This window comes from Austrofundulus limnaeus, unplaced genomic scaffold (genome assembly GCF_001266775.1).
Source record: "Austrofundulus limnaeus strain Quisiro unplaced genomic scaffold, Austrofundulus_limnaeus-1.0 Scaffold105, whole genome shotgun sequence".
NCBI classification, from domain to species: domain Eukaryota; kingdom Metazoa; phylum Chordata; class Actinopteri; order Cyprinodontiformes; family Rivulidae; genus Austrofundulus; species Austrofundulus limnaeus.
The window spans coordinates 211,803-230,838 of NW_013952507.1; the positions used below are offsets into that span (position 1 = coordinate 211,803).

The 19,036-nt window shown below is 39.0% G+C and overlaps 2 protein-coding genes across 6 annotated transcripts in view; both read left to right on the forward strand.

The window, feature by feature from the left end:
* The window catches only part of gphna (gephyrin a), a 20,765-nt gene extending 3,396 nt beyond the window's left edge, over positions 1-17,369 (forward strand). Inside the window, exons 5-23 of one of the 5 annotated variants that reach the window (XM_014013707.1) lie at positions 2,452-2,546; positions 2,620-2,686; positions 2,843-3,139; positions 4,890-4,985; positions 5,893-6,030; positions 7,459-7,501; positions 7,591-7,728; positions 7,880-7,987; positions 8,128-8,183; positions 8,361-8,480; positions 8,575-8,633; positions 10,920-11,073; positions 11,151-11,272; positions 11,399-11,486; positions 11,579-11,652; positions 11,786-11,850; positions 11,978-12,081; positions 12,546-12,642; positions 13,676-17,369. In XM_014013707.1, coding sequence (XP_013869161.1) covers positions 2,452-2,546; positions 2,620-2,686; positions 2,843-3,139; positions 4,890-4,985; positions 5,893-6,030; positions 7,459-7,501; positions 7,591-7,728; positions 7,880-7,987; positions 8,128-8,183; positions 8,361-8,480; positions 8,575-8,633; positions 10,920-11,073; positions 11,151-11,272; positions 11,399-11,486; positions 11,579-11,652; positions 11,786-11,850; positions 11,978-12,081; positions 12,546-12,642; positions 13,676-13,809 — 2,055 coding nt within the window. In that variant the 3' untranslated portion in view covers positions 13,810-17,369. The remainder of the gene's footprint in view (positions 1-2,451; positions 2,547-2,619; positions 2,687-2,842; positions 3,140-4,889; positions 4,986-5,892; positions 6,031-7,458; positions 7,502-7,590; positions 7,729-7,879; positions 7,988-8,127; positions 8,184-8,360; positions 8,481-8,574; positions 8,634-10,919; positions 11,074-11,150; positions 11,273-11,398; positions 11,487-11,578; positions 11,653-11,785; positions 11,851-11,977; positions 12,082-12,545; positions 12,643-13,675) is intronic. The other 4 variants (XM_014013708.1, XM_014013709.1, XM_014013710.1 and 1 more) reach the window with 4 other exon arrangements.
* Positions 17,370-17,854: 485 nt separating this feature from the next.
* pals1a (protein associated with LIN7 1, MAGUK p55 family member a) overlaps positions 17,855-19,036 on the forward strand; it is a gene marked incomplete at its 3' end in the record, with an annotated part of 15,090 nt that continues 13,908 nt past the window's right edge. Inside the window, 1 exon segment of the mRNA XM_014013713.1 lies at positions 17,855-18,050.

Consider the following 19,036-nt stretch of genomic DNA (forward strand, 5'->3'; position numbering starts at 1 on the left):
GTACCTATACCTTATTAAAACAAATCATACAACTACAACATTTCATCACTGTGGATTTCATTAAGGTGTTTCTTAAAGTTTAAAAATAATTATATTGGTAACAAAACTAAACCATTTTGTTAGAACGTGGTCTTTCACACGTTTAAACATGCCGGTGGAGAACAGTTTCAGTCAGATGTTTACATCCAGTAGTTTGGTTCGACCGCCTCATCTTTGCAAACAAAAGTCACCGCAGTCTCTGTTGTCTTTAAGTTATGCTGAGAATCGGCTGATAATGTTGAGTGATTCTTTAGTATCTTTAGTTTTGCTCCAGACAACTTATCAAAAGCTAACATTAGCACAGAACGTTCACTGAATGACAATATACGGCAAACCAGGAGTAACAAAATACAGAAACGCACCTCAGACGCGCACAAGACGCCATGGGGAAGAATCCATCTCATGCCCTGTGAATCAATTTTCCCAAATTTAAATGAAATTGATTCAAGATCAATGAAATCGATTTTTTTTTACCCAGCCCTACTCGCTGTAAAATATTTTAGTGACTTGCAGGTACTTAGATACTTCAGTGACTCTCTGATGAATGAACCTGGAGTTTTGATCAGATCCTACTGAACATGATATAATCAAAGTTCAGAGCGTTGGTCCTTCCAGGCACCAGGTATCTTCTTGACACAAATTATAAAGTAATTTGACTACATTCCACTGCTTTGCCTCAATTAGTAAGGCGGCACAACATTGGTAAAAAAATGACATTGTGAATTTTTTTGTAACCCCGTGATGAAAATATAAATATGAATTTACAACAGATGACTTAAATACCATTTTAAATACTGCTGCCATCTTCRTCCACAGCTCGAGAATCCACCGTCAACACTCGTATGTAAATTGCCATTATTGTCCCAGAAGTCTCGCAACAAAATGAAAATTTTAGCTTTTTTTTTTTTTACACAAAGCCACTCGCTTTTGGAAGCAACCTGTCAAAATAAAAGCTGTAACAAACCGCCATTTAGTGCAAGGACTTATTATTTTTATTAAATCTTTATTACATTTATGACTATTTATTACTTTATTACTACATTAAAACTAGGGCTGCACAATATGCTGCAAATATATCGTCATTGCAGTATTCATATCGCAAATGACTGCTTGGTGTAAAATAATTGACTAATGTATTTAAAGAGTTTTGAGGTTCCATTTTCCAGTAGGATGGAGTCTCGGCAGCAAAAGCTCACACCAGACACAAATGCCAAAAATTCTAAGTACAGATTAGTAATGGAAAAAAATAAATAAAAAGACATGTCGCACCTGATATCGTCATCGCAATATTAACAAATATCGTGCGGCCCTACCCTAATTAAAACAAACAAAAACTCTACATGCAATAAAAAACAAAACAATTTATATATGAAATGAAAGGAGGCAGAGGGAAGAACAAAATCTTATAACATCTGCCCCCTTTTTTAAAATAAATTCAAATAATAACACAGTCGATTTACAGACTCAAAACTTAGAAACAAAAACAGCATCTGTTCATCATTTGAACAACAGTGGCTGTGTCTCAATTCATGGGTTGCGGGCCCACGCTGGTCACAGTATGTGGGCCGTAGGCCGCTGGTGTCGGCTGCATAAACAGCTGTGAAATGAGACGGTCCGGTCTACGGGTGACCACGCTCTGCCACGTTATCATGGTGATACGTTTTATTTCATCACTTCAGTTGTTATTTTAAGCCACATCTTCTCACAATTCAGTTTTAATAGAAAAAAAATGTTACAAATAAACAAATAAAAAGCATTAATAATGCAGTTTCCTTGGCATCTGAGAATACATTTCCTCAAAGGTTTTTTTTAATCTGAAAAGAGCTTCATTGAGAACGAATGTTGAGAGCTCAGCAGACAGTTAGGTTTCACTTTCACTTTCACCCGAGAGCCTGCAGGAGTCATGGGCGAGGTGTGTGGGGAGGAGGGGGGGGGCACTCTGCCATGAGTAAGTTCGGCGTAAAGACACGTCGCAGGGGCGTTCCTGGTCCCCACCTGTCGTTTTGCTCCTCAGCATGGCTTCCTAAAAACGCTGCAGGATTTCTCAAATATGCACGAAAGAGTCGAAACAAGGCTTTGGGCATGTTTTTGATGAGAGTATAACATTATAACGTGATATAAAACTCAAAAAAGTTGATTTTACATGATATTGCCCCTTTAATGCCCGTGTTTAGCAGAGTTATTAACTAAGTTTGGACACGCAAACCAGTAAGAACTGGGYTCCAAAAGTCTCTGCAGCTGTTATTTTGTGGTCCGGAAGCTAAAACAGTTGAAGACCACTGACCTGCCYTGTGACTACTCTACATTGTGATGCTCAAACAATACATGGCGCAGCTCTAGTCCTTAACAAACAGATGAATCTGATATCTGGTCGGTTCTAAAACAAATTAACAGCTTTTGGTCGTGTCACAGGCCACCAGAGAGGTGATCGAGCGAGAGGCCCCAGGGATGGCTCTGGCCATGCTGATGGGATCACTCAACGTTACGCCTCTTGGCATGCTGTCCAGGTGAAAACTGCTGTTTTTCACCAAATCCACATGTGTCTCCTCTTGCACTAATTTTTTTATTTTCCCCCCTCAGACCTGTTTGTGGTATTCGTGGTAAAACTCTGATCATCAACCTTCCGGGCAGCAAGAAAGGCTCACAGGTACAGCTGTCGTATATTTAATTATAAATTCTTTAAACCCAATTAGAATGAAAGTTTAGAAGGTTGAAACCAAACAGAGCAGAGCCGAGGAGCAGAAATGTTTAGTGCTCCGTTAAAACGGTTAAAACCGCTGCTGACGTCGYCGTTTCCCCGCAGGAGTGTTTCCAGTTCATCCTGCCGGCTCTGCCGCACGCCATCGACCTGCTGCGCGAGGCCTCCGTCCGGATCAAGTCCACACACGCCGCCCTGGAGCAGCTGCCCTCGCCGTCCGCGCTGCTGACCAACATGCACGCCAACACCAACGCCAACACGCACACCATGGAGCGTGGCACCCAGTGCGAGGAAGAGGACGAGGAAGAGGAGGACAGGAGGAGGGGGCGGCACAACCACCACCACCACCACCACCACCAGCACGGCTCCTCCCACATCACCGCGGCTGCCATCGCCGCCAAGGTAGCCGCTCGGACTGTTTTAGGACACGTCAAAACATTCCAGGTGTAAGACGACCCAGCCAAACCCCGCCCACTTCCTGTTTCTCATGCATGCGCTTCATTCGACCACACATTCATTCTTGTTAGGAAAGTTATTAAAGATGTTAAAATACTGACCGTATTGTCCAAAAAATCTAACCCAGACCCTTTCTTTATAATTTCCTTCCAATTTGCCTGACGTGTTGGTGATACAGGTTTTCTAAAGCTGTTTTTCATAACGTTCTTTGCTGCTTTTTAACTCAGATTTTGTTGCAGATGATGTCTGGTTCACARGGCAAAATTTTAAAATCGTTTGATTTTCAAAACCTGAGAGAGACGCATCGATAAAAGCTCGTAGATTAAATAGGTTTGGTCCTGCAGTGTGTGGTGTTACAGCCAGACCACACTCTCTGGGATGTCGGGCCAAGACAATCCAACATGGTGAATATCCCTGATTTYAGGTCGGAGTGGTCCCGACGTCCTTCTGAGCCGACCAGATCACTCTTAACATGACACACACAACAGGAATATCTCATGAGATTATCTTTAGAGCCGTCACGATAATCTGAGCTTCCTTAAGATTGTCTGAAGGGAAAAATCGGCACAATTATCTTGCCGTGTAAACTCTTTTTCCTTAAAAAGTCATAAAAGGCATTGGATTCATCAATCCAAAAATAAAGCCTTAATTAGCCTTAAAATGCCTCAAATGAACCTTTCAGAGGTCTAAAGGGATCCCTGATTAGTTGTAACATTAGACTTTATTTAAAAAACATTTATTTTAACTGTAAAATAAAGACTATAAAAATACTGTAGGATGTTTAGTTTTGTAAATATTTAAAAATATATTTTAACACGGATGGAGCCATTTTATTTGCATACAAAGCATTCTGGGTAAATGATGACGACGACAGGTCCTCGGTGCGAGCTTTAGCTTTAGCGCCGATGCTATATTGCCTTATGTATTAGCTCGGTGCTAGCGTGAAGGCTAACAGGCTAAGCTGAGGTTCTTCTTCCATGAAGCAGCTCTGTTGTCCTCCATCCATATTTTCAGTTCCAGGCTGAGTCATTTCTACCTTCTCCTCTCTGTCAACGCTCTCTGGTTTCATTTAAAAGAGTCGATCATCAGATATTGTCCAAGATTAACCTTCAGGGTGGATATAGCTCGCTAGCAGCCTCGCACCGAGGACCTATCCACGTCATCATTTACCCAGAATGCTTTGCGTGTAAATAAAATGGCTCAGTCCGTGTAATATATTTTTAAACTTTTTAGTTTAAAAATTATAAAAACTAAACAACCTACAGTATTTTTACAGTCTTTATTTTACAGTTAAAATAAATGTTTATTAAATAAAGTCTACTGTTACAACTAATCGTGGATCCCTTTAAAACATTGTAAGTWGGATGATTGAAATTTATCTCAAATATTAAAATAATTGGTAACATTAATGTTTTTAAAAAAATTCCGAGTTATTTTCTAAACTATTTGTTTTGTGTTAAAATAAACATTTGAGTAAAACTATTACTGACAGTTTTTTCCCCCATTTGTGTTTATTGTGAAAACGGTCTTAATTTTAATCTCAGGTGTCATTAAAGAGGTCTTAAAAAGTTTTAAATTTACCTTGTTCGTGTTTTTAGGTGCCAACAGTAAAAATGTCTGAACGTCACCTCATCTCATGTCATTCATGTTTCCATCTGTGTTTATGTGTGTGTGTGTGTGTTCATGTGTTCATCAGACGAGCCATGCTGCGCTCATGGCTAAAGGAACTCCCTACCTGCCTGGAAACACACCCACCCCTCCCGCTCATTTCACCTGTTCTCATGAGCACCAGGTGAGATATTCACACCTGTTCATCCGCCCAGATCTGGGCTCGCCTCCCGACCCGCCCGTTCATCAAATATTCACCTGAAAAAGGCAGCGGTCAGGAGTGTTTTTACATCCATGTTGCTCTCGTCACCTCCTTGTTCTCTGTGAAAACATGACCAGCATTTAGAAAACGTCTGCTCTAGTTTATGGTTTGTCTTTGATTCTCCGTGTTTCCAGTTGGCTTTGAAAGATTCTCATTTCCCTCTCAGAACTTTGAAGTTTTACCAGATTTAAAAACGTGGTTTTAGTGACCGCAGAGGTCACAAGTTCTCTTTCACACCTGGAAATATAAACGTCTTTATTGGTCCCATTTAAATCCAAAGTTAGTGTTTATTTTTCAGTGCCAGTATAAGAAGGGAATCAAGTTTCTGCCCCCTTTTATTGTGGAATCATCTGCGATTTTTAGCTTTTATTTTGAAACCCAGACTTTGTGAATGTGCCACACACTGATGTCGGGGTTAATTGGTGAATAAAGCTTGTGATCGGTGTCAGGATGTGTCTGTTTTTATTCATAGTTTATTGTTAGACGAGCTCAGAGTAGAGCTGCTGCTGAAAGGTCTGCGTTGAGGTGGTTCGTCTGATTTGATAAACATGTTTATGATTGGTTAGTCTCATTGAGAGGAGACCCCACTGCAGACCCAGGTCTGGGAACACCTCAGGATCCCCCCAGGAGGAGCTGGAGGGTGTCGCTGAGGAGGAGGAGGTCTGGGTTTTTCACCCAGACTTGTTTKGTCTTTGACCCTTTTACAGGAAAGTGGTAGAAAACGGAGATTAMGAAACGAAACGTGAAGAAGTGAAGCTAGTTTGAAGGTGAAGTTGTTCGACTCGCAGTAAATGTGTGTGTTTGTGTGTATGTGTGTGTGTGCGCGCAGATCCCGGACTCGATCATTTCTCGAGGCGTTCAGGTGCTTCCTCGAGATTCTGCCTCTTTAAGCTCCACCCCCTCCGAGTCACCGCGGGCAACACAGGCAACGTCCCGCCTTTCCACCGCCTCATGCCCGACACCTAAGGTACACACAAACCTGCARGCACAGACACACAACCAAACATCGAAACATGTGACACTGCATGAAAGTCAAACCTGTGTTGCTCTGTTGGAGCTTGAAAAACAGATTTACGTTCCACTAAACTATCAAAGACAATTCCTGCATGATTAGAGTTTCTGCTCAGTTTCTTAAATTATCTTCTTCTTCCACTGTATTTTTTATAGTTTTAGTTCCCAGTGAAGAAGAGGAGGGTTCTCTAAATTTTAAAAATCAATTCGTCCCAAGCAAAAACTGCTGGTTTCCCATTTTTTCTCCTTCATTTTGGCTTTCAAAAATTTATAAATAAAGACAGAAATGTGGATGCTGAGATAAGATAAAACCTGAAGTTTTTACCAAATTAAAAGTCACGGGACTTGTGTGCTGTTTGGGAATTGAATGGGAATGAATGGGACTGTGAGATTTCACAACGCAGAAATATTTTATATATAAATTATTATCAGTTGTGGTACATTCACATGTGAAACTGTCCCAAATAATTCGTGTCAGGTGATCAAAATAAGCGAAGAAACTCAAATGTTGCTGGAATTGTCTGAATAGATGGAATAGATTTTTTTTTTTTTATTGTGGGGGAGGGACAATTTTTTGGATCGATTCAGCTGCTTTTTTTATGTCCTAAAGTTGGTATCCATGTTTTTAGTTTTTTAAGTCCATATAGTTCTGAGGACGTTTTTACTTCTGGAAACTCTTAACAAACCATTTTTAATCCAACAGATCAATCTAACACTGCCAAAAAAATATACCTAATTTAATAATACAGCAAACATAAAAAAGTATTAAACGTGAACAAACTTAAAGTGCCTYTGACATCAAATTTTTGTAATAAACYTGAATGTATTTTTGGAACGATAACATTGATAACATATTTAAAAAAAGATTTCACGCTGCTGAGATGAGCAGTTGTTGAGATATTTGCATGTGAAYTAACAGGAAGTGATGTCAAAGGGGAATGTCTGAATGTAAACAGAGCATTGCTACAAAGGCAGGCAATAGAGACTGTAGAGAAGAATTTGTTTCTTTAGATTATTTTAATCACTATCATCGAGAGATGAGAGAGTCATAGTTCAAATAATARTGTTTAAATAAACAAAAACTAGGGAGTTCCCCTTTTTTAAAGAGTTCCCCTTTGATGTCACTTCCTGTTTCATTTCAGCCAAGCAAAGTTCAAAAGAAAATGTGCCAATTATGTGACATAATGGATAAAATCATGTATTATGCAGAGTTTCCTAAATATAAATATATTTTCTTTGACTTTTTGTATTTCATAGAAATGCGTGTCACAGACGCTTTAAATGTCCGTTTGTTTTACGTTCTCGGCCACAACGTGAAGGTTTTCCTGTAAGGAATCTGAGACGTTTTTCATTAAATAAAGACAGAAAATGTGTTTCTCTGCAGGTTCAGTCACGCTGCGGCAGCAACGAGAACATCCTGAGAGCCAGTGAGTTCTGTGGAGGCTCCAGATCGTTTTTCAGTTTTGAGCGTTTCCTCAAACCCTTCAGTGATTGTRCCTGTGTTTTTGTTTTTTAGGCCACAGCGCCGTCGACATCAGGAAGGTGGCGCGTCGTCACCGCATGTCACCCTTCCCGCTGACATCTATGGACAAAGCTTTCATCACTGTTCTGGAGATGACGCCTATTCTGGGAATTGAAGTCATTAACTACAGAGGTGAGTTTTCAGAGAGACGGGTTCTGCTCCTTTTTGTTGACCTCAGTCTCTGGATAGTTTCTTATTTGAGCTCTAAATGAACCCTTTAACAGAGAAATGTCATACCGTCCAGTTAAACCCGGATCATTTCAATAAATTCTGATTTAATCAGTTCTGTTCGCCGCAGACGGGTTGGGTCGGGTGCTCGCTCAGGACATCTATGCCAAAGACAACCTTCCTCCGTTTCCCGCCTCCGTTAAGGACGGCTACGCTGTTCGAGGTGAGTGGATCGGTCAGGTGATCGGAACGTCAAAACCCATTTGAACATCAGCATCATGTGTTTGTTTTAACTGAACGTTAGGATCAATAACCATGATCTAATTTCCATAATTCACCGCCCTCGTTATCACCGACCTGTAGCTGCTGACGGCCCGGGAGATCGGTTCATTGTGGGGGAGTCTCAGGCTGGACAGCAGGTCAGCACTAACATTACTGAACACACGGAGTTCAACCGTTAACACAATTAATTTCATCTGGTTTTTATGCAGCAATTAAAAGTATAAGAGTCTATATTTTAGTTGCATTATGTTGTAAATGCACAAAGTTTTGGACTAAAATGTGGTATAATTGAGACGGCATTGCCTGTTCCGCAGCCCACCCACWCCGTGATGCCAGGTCAGGTGATGAGGGTGACGACAGGTGCTCCGATCCCCTGCGGCGCCGATGCCGTGGTCCAGGTGGAGGATACGGAGCTGCTGAGGGAGTCTGAGGATGTAAGAGCCCCACATCGAACCATCGCTCCGTTTTTTTTTTTTTTCTCTGATTGTTTTTGTGTTGTTTGTGATGATGGTCTCCTGGTCTTCACAGGGAACAGAGGAGCTGGAGGTGAGGATTATGGTCCAGGCTCGACCCGGACAGGATATCAGGTAAACCAGCTTCCTGAAGAAAGAAATCCATATGTTCAGACATCAACCATCAGTCGAATAAACTCACAAATGTTCCTGAATGGAGGTTTCATCAGCAGCTGGTTTTGTATTTGCTCTGCGTCTGTCTGCTTAGGCTACTTTTAGCTTGTAACTAGTCTTTTGCTACATTAAACAATGAGTCTTTTGGCACATTTAGCTTTTAGCTAGCCTTTTGCTACATTAAACTATGAGTCTTTTGGTACATTAAGCTTTTAGCTAGCCTTTTGCTACTTTTAACTTTGAGTCTTTTGGTGCTTTTAGCTAACTTTTTCTTTTAGTTTGCCTTTTGAAATCCACTTCAGCGTAATTTCTCTGTCTGCTTATGCTACTTTTAGCTTGTAACCAGCCTTTTGCTACTTTTAACTTTGAGTCTTTTGGTACTTTTAGCTTTTAGCTTGCCTTTTGATACATTTAGCTAGTCTTCTTTTAATTTGCCTTTTGAAATCCACTTCAGCTTACTTTCTCTGTCTGTGTACTTATGCCACTTTTAGCTTGTAGCTAGCCTTTTGCTACTTTTAGTCAGCGTTTTGCCTACTTTGAGCTAACATTTTGCTACTTGAAGATAGTCTTTTTTTAGTTTGCATTTTGTTACTTTTAGCTTTTAGCTAACCTTATTCAGCTTTCAGACTTCAGCTAGTCTTTAGTTATGTGTAGCTACTAGCCGTTTTACCTTAATTTTAGCTTCTAGCTAGCCCTTTGTTTTTTTTAGCTCACTATTTTACTATTTTAACCAGTCTTTACATAAACGTATTTTGTATACTTAGTATTTTTTAAATACTACATAATTTTAGCTAGTATGTAGCTACTTTATCCAAATTTTCATACAGTTTGTTATTAGCAGTTTTCTACTTTTTGCTTGTCTTTTCTTCTTTTAGTGTTTGTTATTTTTAGCATTTAATTATCCTTCTGCTACTTTCACATATTAGCTAGCCTTTTGGTGTGTATAACTTTTTTTTCCAGGTCTTTTGCTTTTTTTTAGCTTAACATTTTGTTACTTTTAGCTAGCATTTTGCTGCTTTTAGACAGCCTTTTATTAATGTCATTCAATTTTAGCTGTTTTAATTGTTGACTAGCTGTTTGAGTCCAGAAATGTTTTTGTTTCTGTCAGCTTGTGTGTAAGGATCAGGGGTCTCATTTATAAAGGATTGCGTGGAAACCATACTAAAAGTGAACGTACGGCCAAAAGGCGGAAATGGCGTACGCCAAAAAAAATTCAGATTTATAAAACCATACGTACGCACGTTTCTGCGCATCTTTCCTTTATAAATCACAGCCGCACGTCAGAGTTTGCGCACGAGGTCCCGCCTCAGGTTCTACCCTCTACACGCCCACATTCAACCATAAACAGTCAATGTAAAGTACCTCATGAATGTTAAGATGTATTTAAATCAGTCAGATGGTCAATGCCAACAAAAGTGATTGGTTCAGACACGCTCCGTCGTGTGTCTGGAGGATGACAGGTGCTGACTGACAGCTGCTCACGTGAACAGAATGTCTGTAATTGACACAGATTTTCCCTCATTTTGCTTTAGAGTAATCTAACGATTTTTATAAAAAAAAATAAAAAATAAAAAACCTCAGCTTCAATTCAATCTCCCATCAGAGCCTGCAGGACGATAAAAACAATAAAAATTAAATTAAATAAGTCAGGTAAAATTAGAAATAAGTCCCCCGCTCTTCTCCTCGTCCTCTCCCACTCCTGCCTGCTCTGTTACCCGCGGCAGACCCCCGCCCCGCGCGCGCATGCATGCACACACACACYCACGCACGCATCCCCCGCGCGCGCGCGTGACAAACACGGACTGGATACACGCGCTGCGCGTGTATCCAAAGCTTTTGCTGTCCTGCTTTTCTTATCGGGGAGGGGTCTGTGTGGGTCAGGGTCGTCTGAGGAGGAAGCAGATGAATGGAGTTGCGCACGGGAACTTTTATTTAAGTCTGATTAGGAAGGTAAATTAAATATCTGACAGTGATCATTACACAGTGTGGCTCTAATTCCTCACTTCACCATCTGTGTCACAGTTTCACATCTCCAAAATGAGCGTACGCATGGGTCAGAGCTGGCGTGAGGCACCGCACATTTTCACGTCATGTTTGGATTTTATAAATCACAACCTTGGCGTAAAAAGTGGCGTACGCAAGTTTCTGGGCTCAAATTGTGCGTACGCAAGTTTTATAAATCCGACCCCAGGTCTGTAGCAGCTGTTTGAAGCTCTTTATTTATGGACCTTTTCTCTTCCTCTACAGGCCGATCGGTCACGACATCCGGCGAGGGGAGTGTGTGCTGGCTAAAGGGACACACATGGGCCCTTCTGAGATCGGCCTGCTGGCCACAGTGGGAGTGACGGAGGTCAGCGTGCACAAATTCCCCGTGGTGGCCGTCATGTCCACGGGAAATGAGGTACGAGCGCAGAAACGGAAGCAAGCGCGTTTGGAAGTTTCGAGGCCTCCCTTAGATTCTCTGCATTTGTTTTTCAGCTGTTGAATCCAGAGGACGATCTCCATCCTGGAAAGATCAGAGACTCAAACCGGTCCACTCTTCTGGCCACCATCCAGGAGCACGGATACCCCACCATCAACCTGGGCATCGTTGGAGACAAGTACGACCCCCTCAGAGTCGCAGGAAAAGACTCTGTCAGATGTTTCTGTTTGTTTTTTTTAGTCGCTGCACATCAACTTCCTCGTTTGTTTAATAAAGCTAAACTGAGTCTGCTTTGTGCCTGCAGCCCTGACGACCTGCTCTCCGCTCTACACGAGGGAATCAGCCGCGCTGATGTCATCATCACCTCAGGGGGCGTGTCCATGGGGGAGAAGGTGACCTCCCGGCCTCGTTAACGTCCGGCTGATTTTGTGTTTGTGTCCTGCAGGTTTATTTAAACAGAATGTTCTCGCTCTCTGTGCGTTAGGACTACCTGAAACAGGTGCTGGATATCGACCTTCACGCTCAGATCCACTTTGGACGAGTTTTTATGAAGCCAGGGTGAGTTCACAACATTTAACTCACCAGTCAGCACTTCTGCTTAAAACTGCAACAAATGTGGCCAATTTACAGCAATTTACAGCAATTTTCCACATTGCTGTGATGAAAACTGATCCCTGTTTCTGTTCCTCAGGCTTCCCACTACCTTTGCCACAGTCGACATCGATGGAACACGGAAACTCATCTTTGCCCTGCCAGGTAGTCCGTCAGTTTCTGCTGTACCTGGTCCAGTTCTCTGAATCCTGCCTGTTTAGTTTCATTCACTGTGTTTAATCAGAAGCCTGGTTTTTATTGACCTGGTGGCTCTTGGTCTCGTTGTTTTCAGGTAACCCAGTGTCAGCGGTGGTGACGTGTAACCTGTTCGTGATTCCTGCTCTGAGGAAGATGCAGGGCATTCTGGACCCCAGGCCAACAATTATTAAAGCTCGAGTAAGAGTTTATTATTATCTATGATCCTTTTTTATTATTTTTATTTTTTTGTTTTTTCAGTTTGCATAAGAAATTGTCATTTTTATATTCAGACGGTGTGTTTATGATTATGAAAAGAGTCACTGGAAAAAAGCAGACAAAAGCTTTTCTTATGTAATGTCACAAAAATATGAAACTCATCCACTTCTTATGAACAAAGAAGAAAGTTTAAGTACATCTGGGAAGGAATTGTTAAGAAATGCAACACTGTTAATTATAATGTAAAATAAAAGTCTTCTTTTACATTTCATGTCATAAAACATTTATTTTATTTTATAAATTCACCATTTAGTTGTACTTGTTGCAGCATTTACTTTAATTCTTATTTTATTGGCAAAAAGTTGATAGTTTGAAGAGTTTATTCAACAGWTATTACAACTGTATTTCAAATAAAAGCATAATTTTGATGATTTTTTTTGTTGCAGCTCTCTTGTGACGTGAAGCTGGATCCCAGACCGGAGTACCATCGCTGCATTCTCACCTGGCATCATCAGGAGCCCCTGCCCTGGGCGCAAAGCACAGGTGAGCGTACGTGTGTCATGGCGCCGTTAGGTACTGGATAAAATGACAATATGTCTAATCTGTATGAATATGTGGTCATTAATCATCAAAGAGTGATACTAGCTTCTTAATTAGGGGACAAACTTTTCTTTGTAGATTTAGTTAGCGGACTGATTTAACTCCTGCAAATTTTAAGTCCTCTAAAAATTCATAAGAGTAAAATTGTTTAAGTTTATCTCGATTTAAATATAAACTCTCCCAAGCAGTGCTGGACGTGTCAGGCGCCACGTAGCATGTAACGTCTTTAGTCGCTAAGCTTCAAACTAAGAGTGTTAAAAAAAACATTTAACAGTATTTAAATAACAAATACAAAAATAAACTATGTCTAAAATATAGTAGACAAAGTATTTACTATTTGTTGTTCAACTAACTTCAAACAGTATTTATAAAAATACAAATTCAAACAAAGAAATGCTTTTATTCTGAAAGGTTTAAACTGTAAGTAACAGAAGTTAGACAGAGCTATAACTCTGGTTTGGATTGACGGATTTGTCAAATATGATCCCACCCAACTTCTTAGCGGTTAGCATTAGCTTCCCCATTAAAAAAAATCTGTTTAGCGTTAGCGGCGCTAAGATTCTTGTTTAGCGGATTAGTGYTTAGTGAAGCTAACATTTTGGTTAGCTGTGCCCACCACTGTTAACTAGATTTAAGATGGCAGTCACAGTGCAAAAAATGCATTGGCAGCAACTCCTGGTGTTAAGACTGTGTCTGTGTTAGCAAAATGTCTGATGAACCACTGGAGAGATTTTCATGAAAATCAAAGGAATCAGTGAATGAACGTCTACAGTTTTTTAACTTCTGGAGTTAGTTCAAGATGGATGCTGCAGCTGATAAACCTGTACAAATACAAAAATAGTAGTTAAATTTACTGATACTGAAGTAAGATTTGACATGGTCGTAGCTAATATTCATCCTCAGAACCCCAACATCGTGCATGATGTGCAGGACCTCGTTTAGGAAACGACTGCAACCTCTGGTTTCATTTCTTCAGGAAACCAGGTGTCCAGCCGGCTCATGTCGATGCGTAGCGCCAACGGCCTGCTCATGTTGCCCCCGAAGACGGAGCAGTACGTGGAGCTGCACAAGGGCGAGGTGGTCGACGTCATGGTCATCGGACGGCTATGATGTCATCAGAGCGGGACGGCGGGACGGCGTCGTATAGCGCGGGTTGGAATGGGTGGTTCACGGTGCATGTCCACATATCATTGACTATTCTGTAATATGCAACGGCACAGCTAGTTTTTATTGATTTGGATAACGTTGAGGTATAGTCAACATCTTGATCACAATAGATACATTTAAAAAAATAATAATTTAAAAAGATTCTAGTATTTCAAACAAAGAAAGTATAACTTTTAAAGAAAAAAATAATTATAAAAAGAGATTTATTCTGTAATATTATTATCCTTATAATAATTAATATGCTTAATTAATATTCTATTATTATTATCATGGTTCTGGTTGAATATTCCCATCTTTGTAGAGTTCATGCCCTTCTTCTCTCCTGTTCATTTGCTTTGTGAGTTTTTTCCCTGGTAGCTTCTAAAGAAATAGACTTGCCCCTCCTTACTTCCTCCAGCCCTTTTCTCCCTTTTCTCCTTCCTCCTCCTTCATTTTATACTCTTAACCGTCATTCCTGCTTTGCTTCAGCATCCTCTAACTGATATATTAACTTAAAAAAACTAACTGTGGTATCACCATGTTTCCTTCCAGAGCAGTGCAGTAAACTGTTCGATTTTTGCCAAGAAATTAAAAAGAAAATAAATACAAAGATCTTTTTTTTTTTGTATATTTATACGTTAAAATCCATCTCCACGTTTACCGCTTTCCATTCCACACAGAGACACTAAAAACCTTCAGCGAAAGCCATGAAATTCTTCCAGGTGGATCWACGAGAGGATTTAAGTTTTATTTAAACTCGACGGAATGATAAAAAAAATAATAAACTGCATTCAAGTGGCGTTTTTTTCCCCCGTTTCTTTCAAGTTACCTCTCAAAAGCTGCACTACACAATTAACTTATTGTCATCTGGTGCAAAAGTCACCATCCTGAGCTCATTTGTTTTATCTATTTTCCATWCAAACAGCCACTCTTTAAAACTGTTTTACTTTGTGTAACAAAGAAATGAGAGCTGTAAGGTGGTTGCAGAAGCTTGAGGATACGAGTTTGTGTTTAGTTTATATTTTTCTTAGGGTTCAAATAAAATCACATAAAAAAGATCAACATGTTAAAACATAGGTTCGTCTAAATATATAAACTTATTTTTTTAGACAAACTGAAAATCATCAGACACCATGAAGCGATAAAATATGTTTTGGTCTTCGTTCCTTTTAATAATCTGCAGATTCTTCCTAAAATAAATTTTGCACATTTAGATTGCAGCTTTATTTTCTTAATTTAACTGTTTATTAACAGTTATTAAATTTTTTTTCTCTAAGTGTTTATCTACATTTGATTTGTTTATTAAAGCTGCCTTTTCATGAGATTTATAAATAAAAYTATTYCTAGTTGTACYTGTATTGTGCCACAAATATATTAGTATTTTAATTTTTTGCACAAAAACTGTAATAATTAGTCTTTATTTTCATGTCAATTTTTAATATAATTTAAATTTAATTTATTTTCCTGCTTTTGTTTACAAATGGCGATGTCAGTGTCTCATCTTGAGCCAAAATCCAAGTAAAATAATGCCTAATGTTGAATTAAATAAAATAATTCAATTGATTAAKTTAAACTAGAATTTTATAAAGCAGATACAGAATATACAAAAATACACAGTTTGAAAAATAAATTAGGTTTCTCATAATTTTACAGATTTGTTTAATTTTTTTGTTTTTGTCAGTCTTGTTTCTCCATACTCTGAAAGGCTGGTTTCTCTTTGACCATCTTTCACCCAAACGTTCCAGTTTTCATCCATAAACTTCTTGAACAAGTTCCTACAACTCAGAGAAAAACTGACATCACTTGAAAGCAGCATGTCATGTTCAGGTGCTTGTTAAAAAAAACTACACTGTGTTTCCTGCAGTAAGGTGCTCGTTTAAGTCTAAAGTTTAAACTTTCTAAGGCTGTGAATCAACACGTTGTTTGTCTGCTGTTCTCTCAAAGAAATCAATCAAATAGAAATTTATCTTACTTAAATTACCTTAAAACTTTAAAATAATAGATTCAAGAATAGGAGTGACACAAAAGTATATTTATTTTTAAAAAATAGAATGAAGAAATGTAGCGATAAATATGGAGATACAAATGTGTCAAAATAATCATGTTTAATTTTGCATTTATGAAATAAACATTAACTAATTTGGTTCATTTAATTATATAAATAAATCACATTTCAGAATTAAAGTTCAGAATTAAAGGTACTTTCTTCAAACTATCCTGAGGAAAAGGTGCCATTTGAAGGAAATTACCAGATTTACTGACTTGTATGACTTTGCAATGCGTACCTTTGCAATGAGTACCTTTAATAACAATGTATTTTATGTTTAAAATTCTACAAAATAAATAAATACCAAAATACTTTCTTTTTTTAATAATTTAATTTAGTTTCTTTGTATTTCATCATTTGATTTCCTCTATTTTGTGGCACTTTTGGAACTCTGTATACAGATTATAATAAAACAAACTATGTGAAAAATTGTTTACAAAACAAAAAGTAAACACTGAAGGTACCATGTGAAATCTGTGAATTCCAACTGTCTATCATTGCACCGTGACTTCCTCTGCTTCTTCCTGTTGGTGCCAAAGGTCAAAGGTCAGCTGCTGCATTCAGCTCGAAGCCGACATTTGTAGAAAGCGTCAAAAGAAATAAGTTTATTTGTTAAATTGTCCTTTGTTTCTAATGATTCTCTTTAAGATCAAAATTGTGATCAGTATTTCCTGATGAGATGATTTGCGATCTGAACGCAGCACTCTTTTCTGAGCTTTGGACGTTCCTTTTTCTTACCTGCCAAACCATTCTTTCCCTCACCCCCCTCCCCCCTCCACCCATCACACCTGCATGCCCGTAAAGAGGGGCGTGTCTTTCTCATTGGGCAGGTGTAATTCCAGGCAAGGTGCAGCACCTGGGGCAGCGCTTCTGATCCGACCGGAAACGCGTTCTTTTATATCCACCTGTACTCATGCCACTGGCTCTTATTGATTCAGAAACTTCCCAGTTACCTCAAATGCACCACAGAGAGCAGAAATCAGCCGCTCGCTGCTGCGTTCGTGTTACACCAGGATTTTATTTTTATTTTTTTTGCAACATTTTAAAAACTCTCATTAAATCTGTGAAAAAAAACATTTAAATTAAATGAAAACATTGACACATTGTTTGCTTTAGTTTTCCTACTTTGGGCAGCTCATGTGTATAAAAATTCCATTCTGACGCGAACGCAGCATCGGAGCAGGTCCTGGCACCTGCCCAAAGAGGACCGATCAAACCCGGATAGATCCATTCGAGTCAGAAGAAGAAGAAGAAGAAGAAGCAGGTTAATGTGAAACTGCCTTTGTACTGAGTGATTCGTAACACTGGACTGAACTCAGTGTCACACTGCACACACTACAAACTATGACCAGCACTTGTAATGAAGCAATGACACAGCATTCTACTACTACTGTATAAATATAATGAAGAGGATGTTTTTTTCTGTAATAATATTGAAACTGAAGATGAATTAAAGATAATCCTGAATATTCTGTAACTGTGGTTCTGATGAGTTTCTTCTGCACTGCATTTATCAAAATCACCTACAATAAAACTGTTAGCCACATTGAATTGGGCTGACTTTAAATGTTAATCAAATGTAGATTATGTTTGGTTTTATTAAATGGACCATTTGGTAATGGATAAACATAAAAAATGGTATGTATGCATTTTACTGGTAATTTAATTGGAAATATATAATTTACGATCAGTGTTAGATCTTGTGCCACACCTCTATAAATTTCATTATATGTGTTAAATTTATTTTATGTGACYATTAATTTTACTAAACAGGAAATCATTCAAATTTCCGGATGCCATGAACGCAACACATTTCCACAATTTTTGGGTGTCTTCAATGCTTGTAGCAACGCGTTTGATTGGCTGAGACGGCATTCCTTTRGTCTGTGAAGCCAATCAGCGGCTTTGTTTAATCTTGTTGGCACAATGGCTCCTCCCCCACCCTGCTTTGGCAGTGACAGACAGACGACGAGGAGGAGGAGGAAAGAATTCATRGCTCTGCTGCCGATGAACGAGCAACAAGTGTTTTGGAGTGAAACTGGTTAGTAGACTYAAAACAAAACTAACGGCTTTGGATTAAATTAGATTTTTAATTTGAAGTTTCCACGCTGGATYTAGCTGATAAAAAGGGAGTTCCTGAACGGGATCGAGCTCGGAGGTGAGTGCGTCTGAAGCTGCTTTGTTTTTCAACAGGTGCCGCAGTTAGCTGCTAACCTTTAGCCTGATAGCAGCAAGTCAAAAGTTAAAGCTCGGTCAAGAAACGGACTTTTTAACCAACTTAAGGCACACGGTTCATGTAAACAGTAGGCTGAAAATACYTCGAAAAGCTCCGGGAATCACTTTGACCAATGCCTGAAACACTTGGAGCTAACGTCAGGTTAGCTAGTATCTGTCACTCCGCCCTGTCTGTAAAACCCCAAAAAACCACGTAGTTACACCTATGTTATGTAGTTAGTTCTAATTATTTACAAGATAACTTGTTTAATGTCCTATTGTGTTTAAAGTTAAAKTTTTAGGGACTAAATTAGTGTGTGTGGAATGTTGATTGTTATGGCTTAATTAGTCAACACAGTGGTCTCTTTGTGTTACTGTCAGGTGCCAAAAACATGAAAATACAAGTAAATAAAACCTTCAAACCCTGTCTGTCCTGAACAAARGGGCAAAAACTAACCGTAGACAGAGACTCATCAAAAGCACAACTACAGTTAAAACACAGACATTTATTTAGAAATAGCAAACTGTTATTATTATTATTATTTTTAATAATAATAATAAATCAAACTAGAAATACAACAACAACAGATGTTTCATTTTAAGCACAATACAGTAAAATGATACTGAGAGGATTTTTGTGTTTTGGTTTTCTCTCTCTATTGTTTGTTTTATAAAGTTTGAGTTTCTGGTTTTGTTCTAATACTTTTTAGTATTTCTGGGTTTATCTGAACAGTTCCTGAAACCATAACAAACACAAACTACAGTTTAGTTTGCTTGTAATGAGTTTAATCCAAGGTTTAATCTCTGTTTGTTTCGTATCACTGCAGCTTTAAAACAAAAATGCAAAATGCAGAGTTTTGATCTTATCTCTGAGGCCAGAGCTGTGTGTGTGTGTGTGTGTGTGTGTGTGTGTGTGTGTGTGTGTGTGTG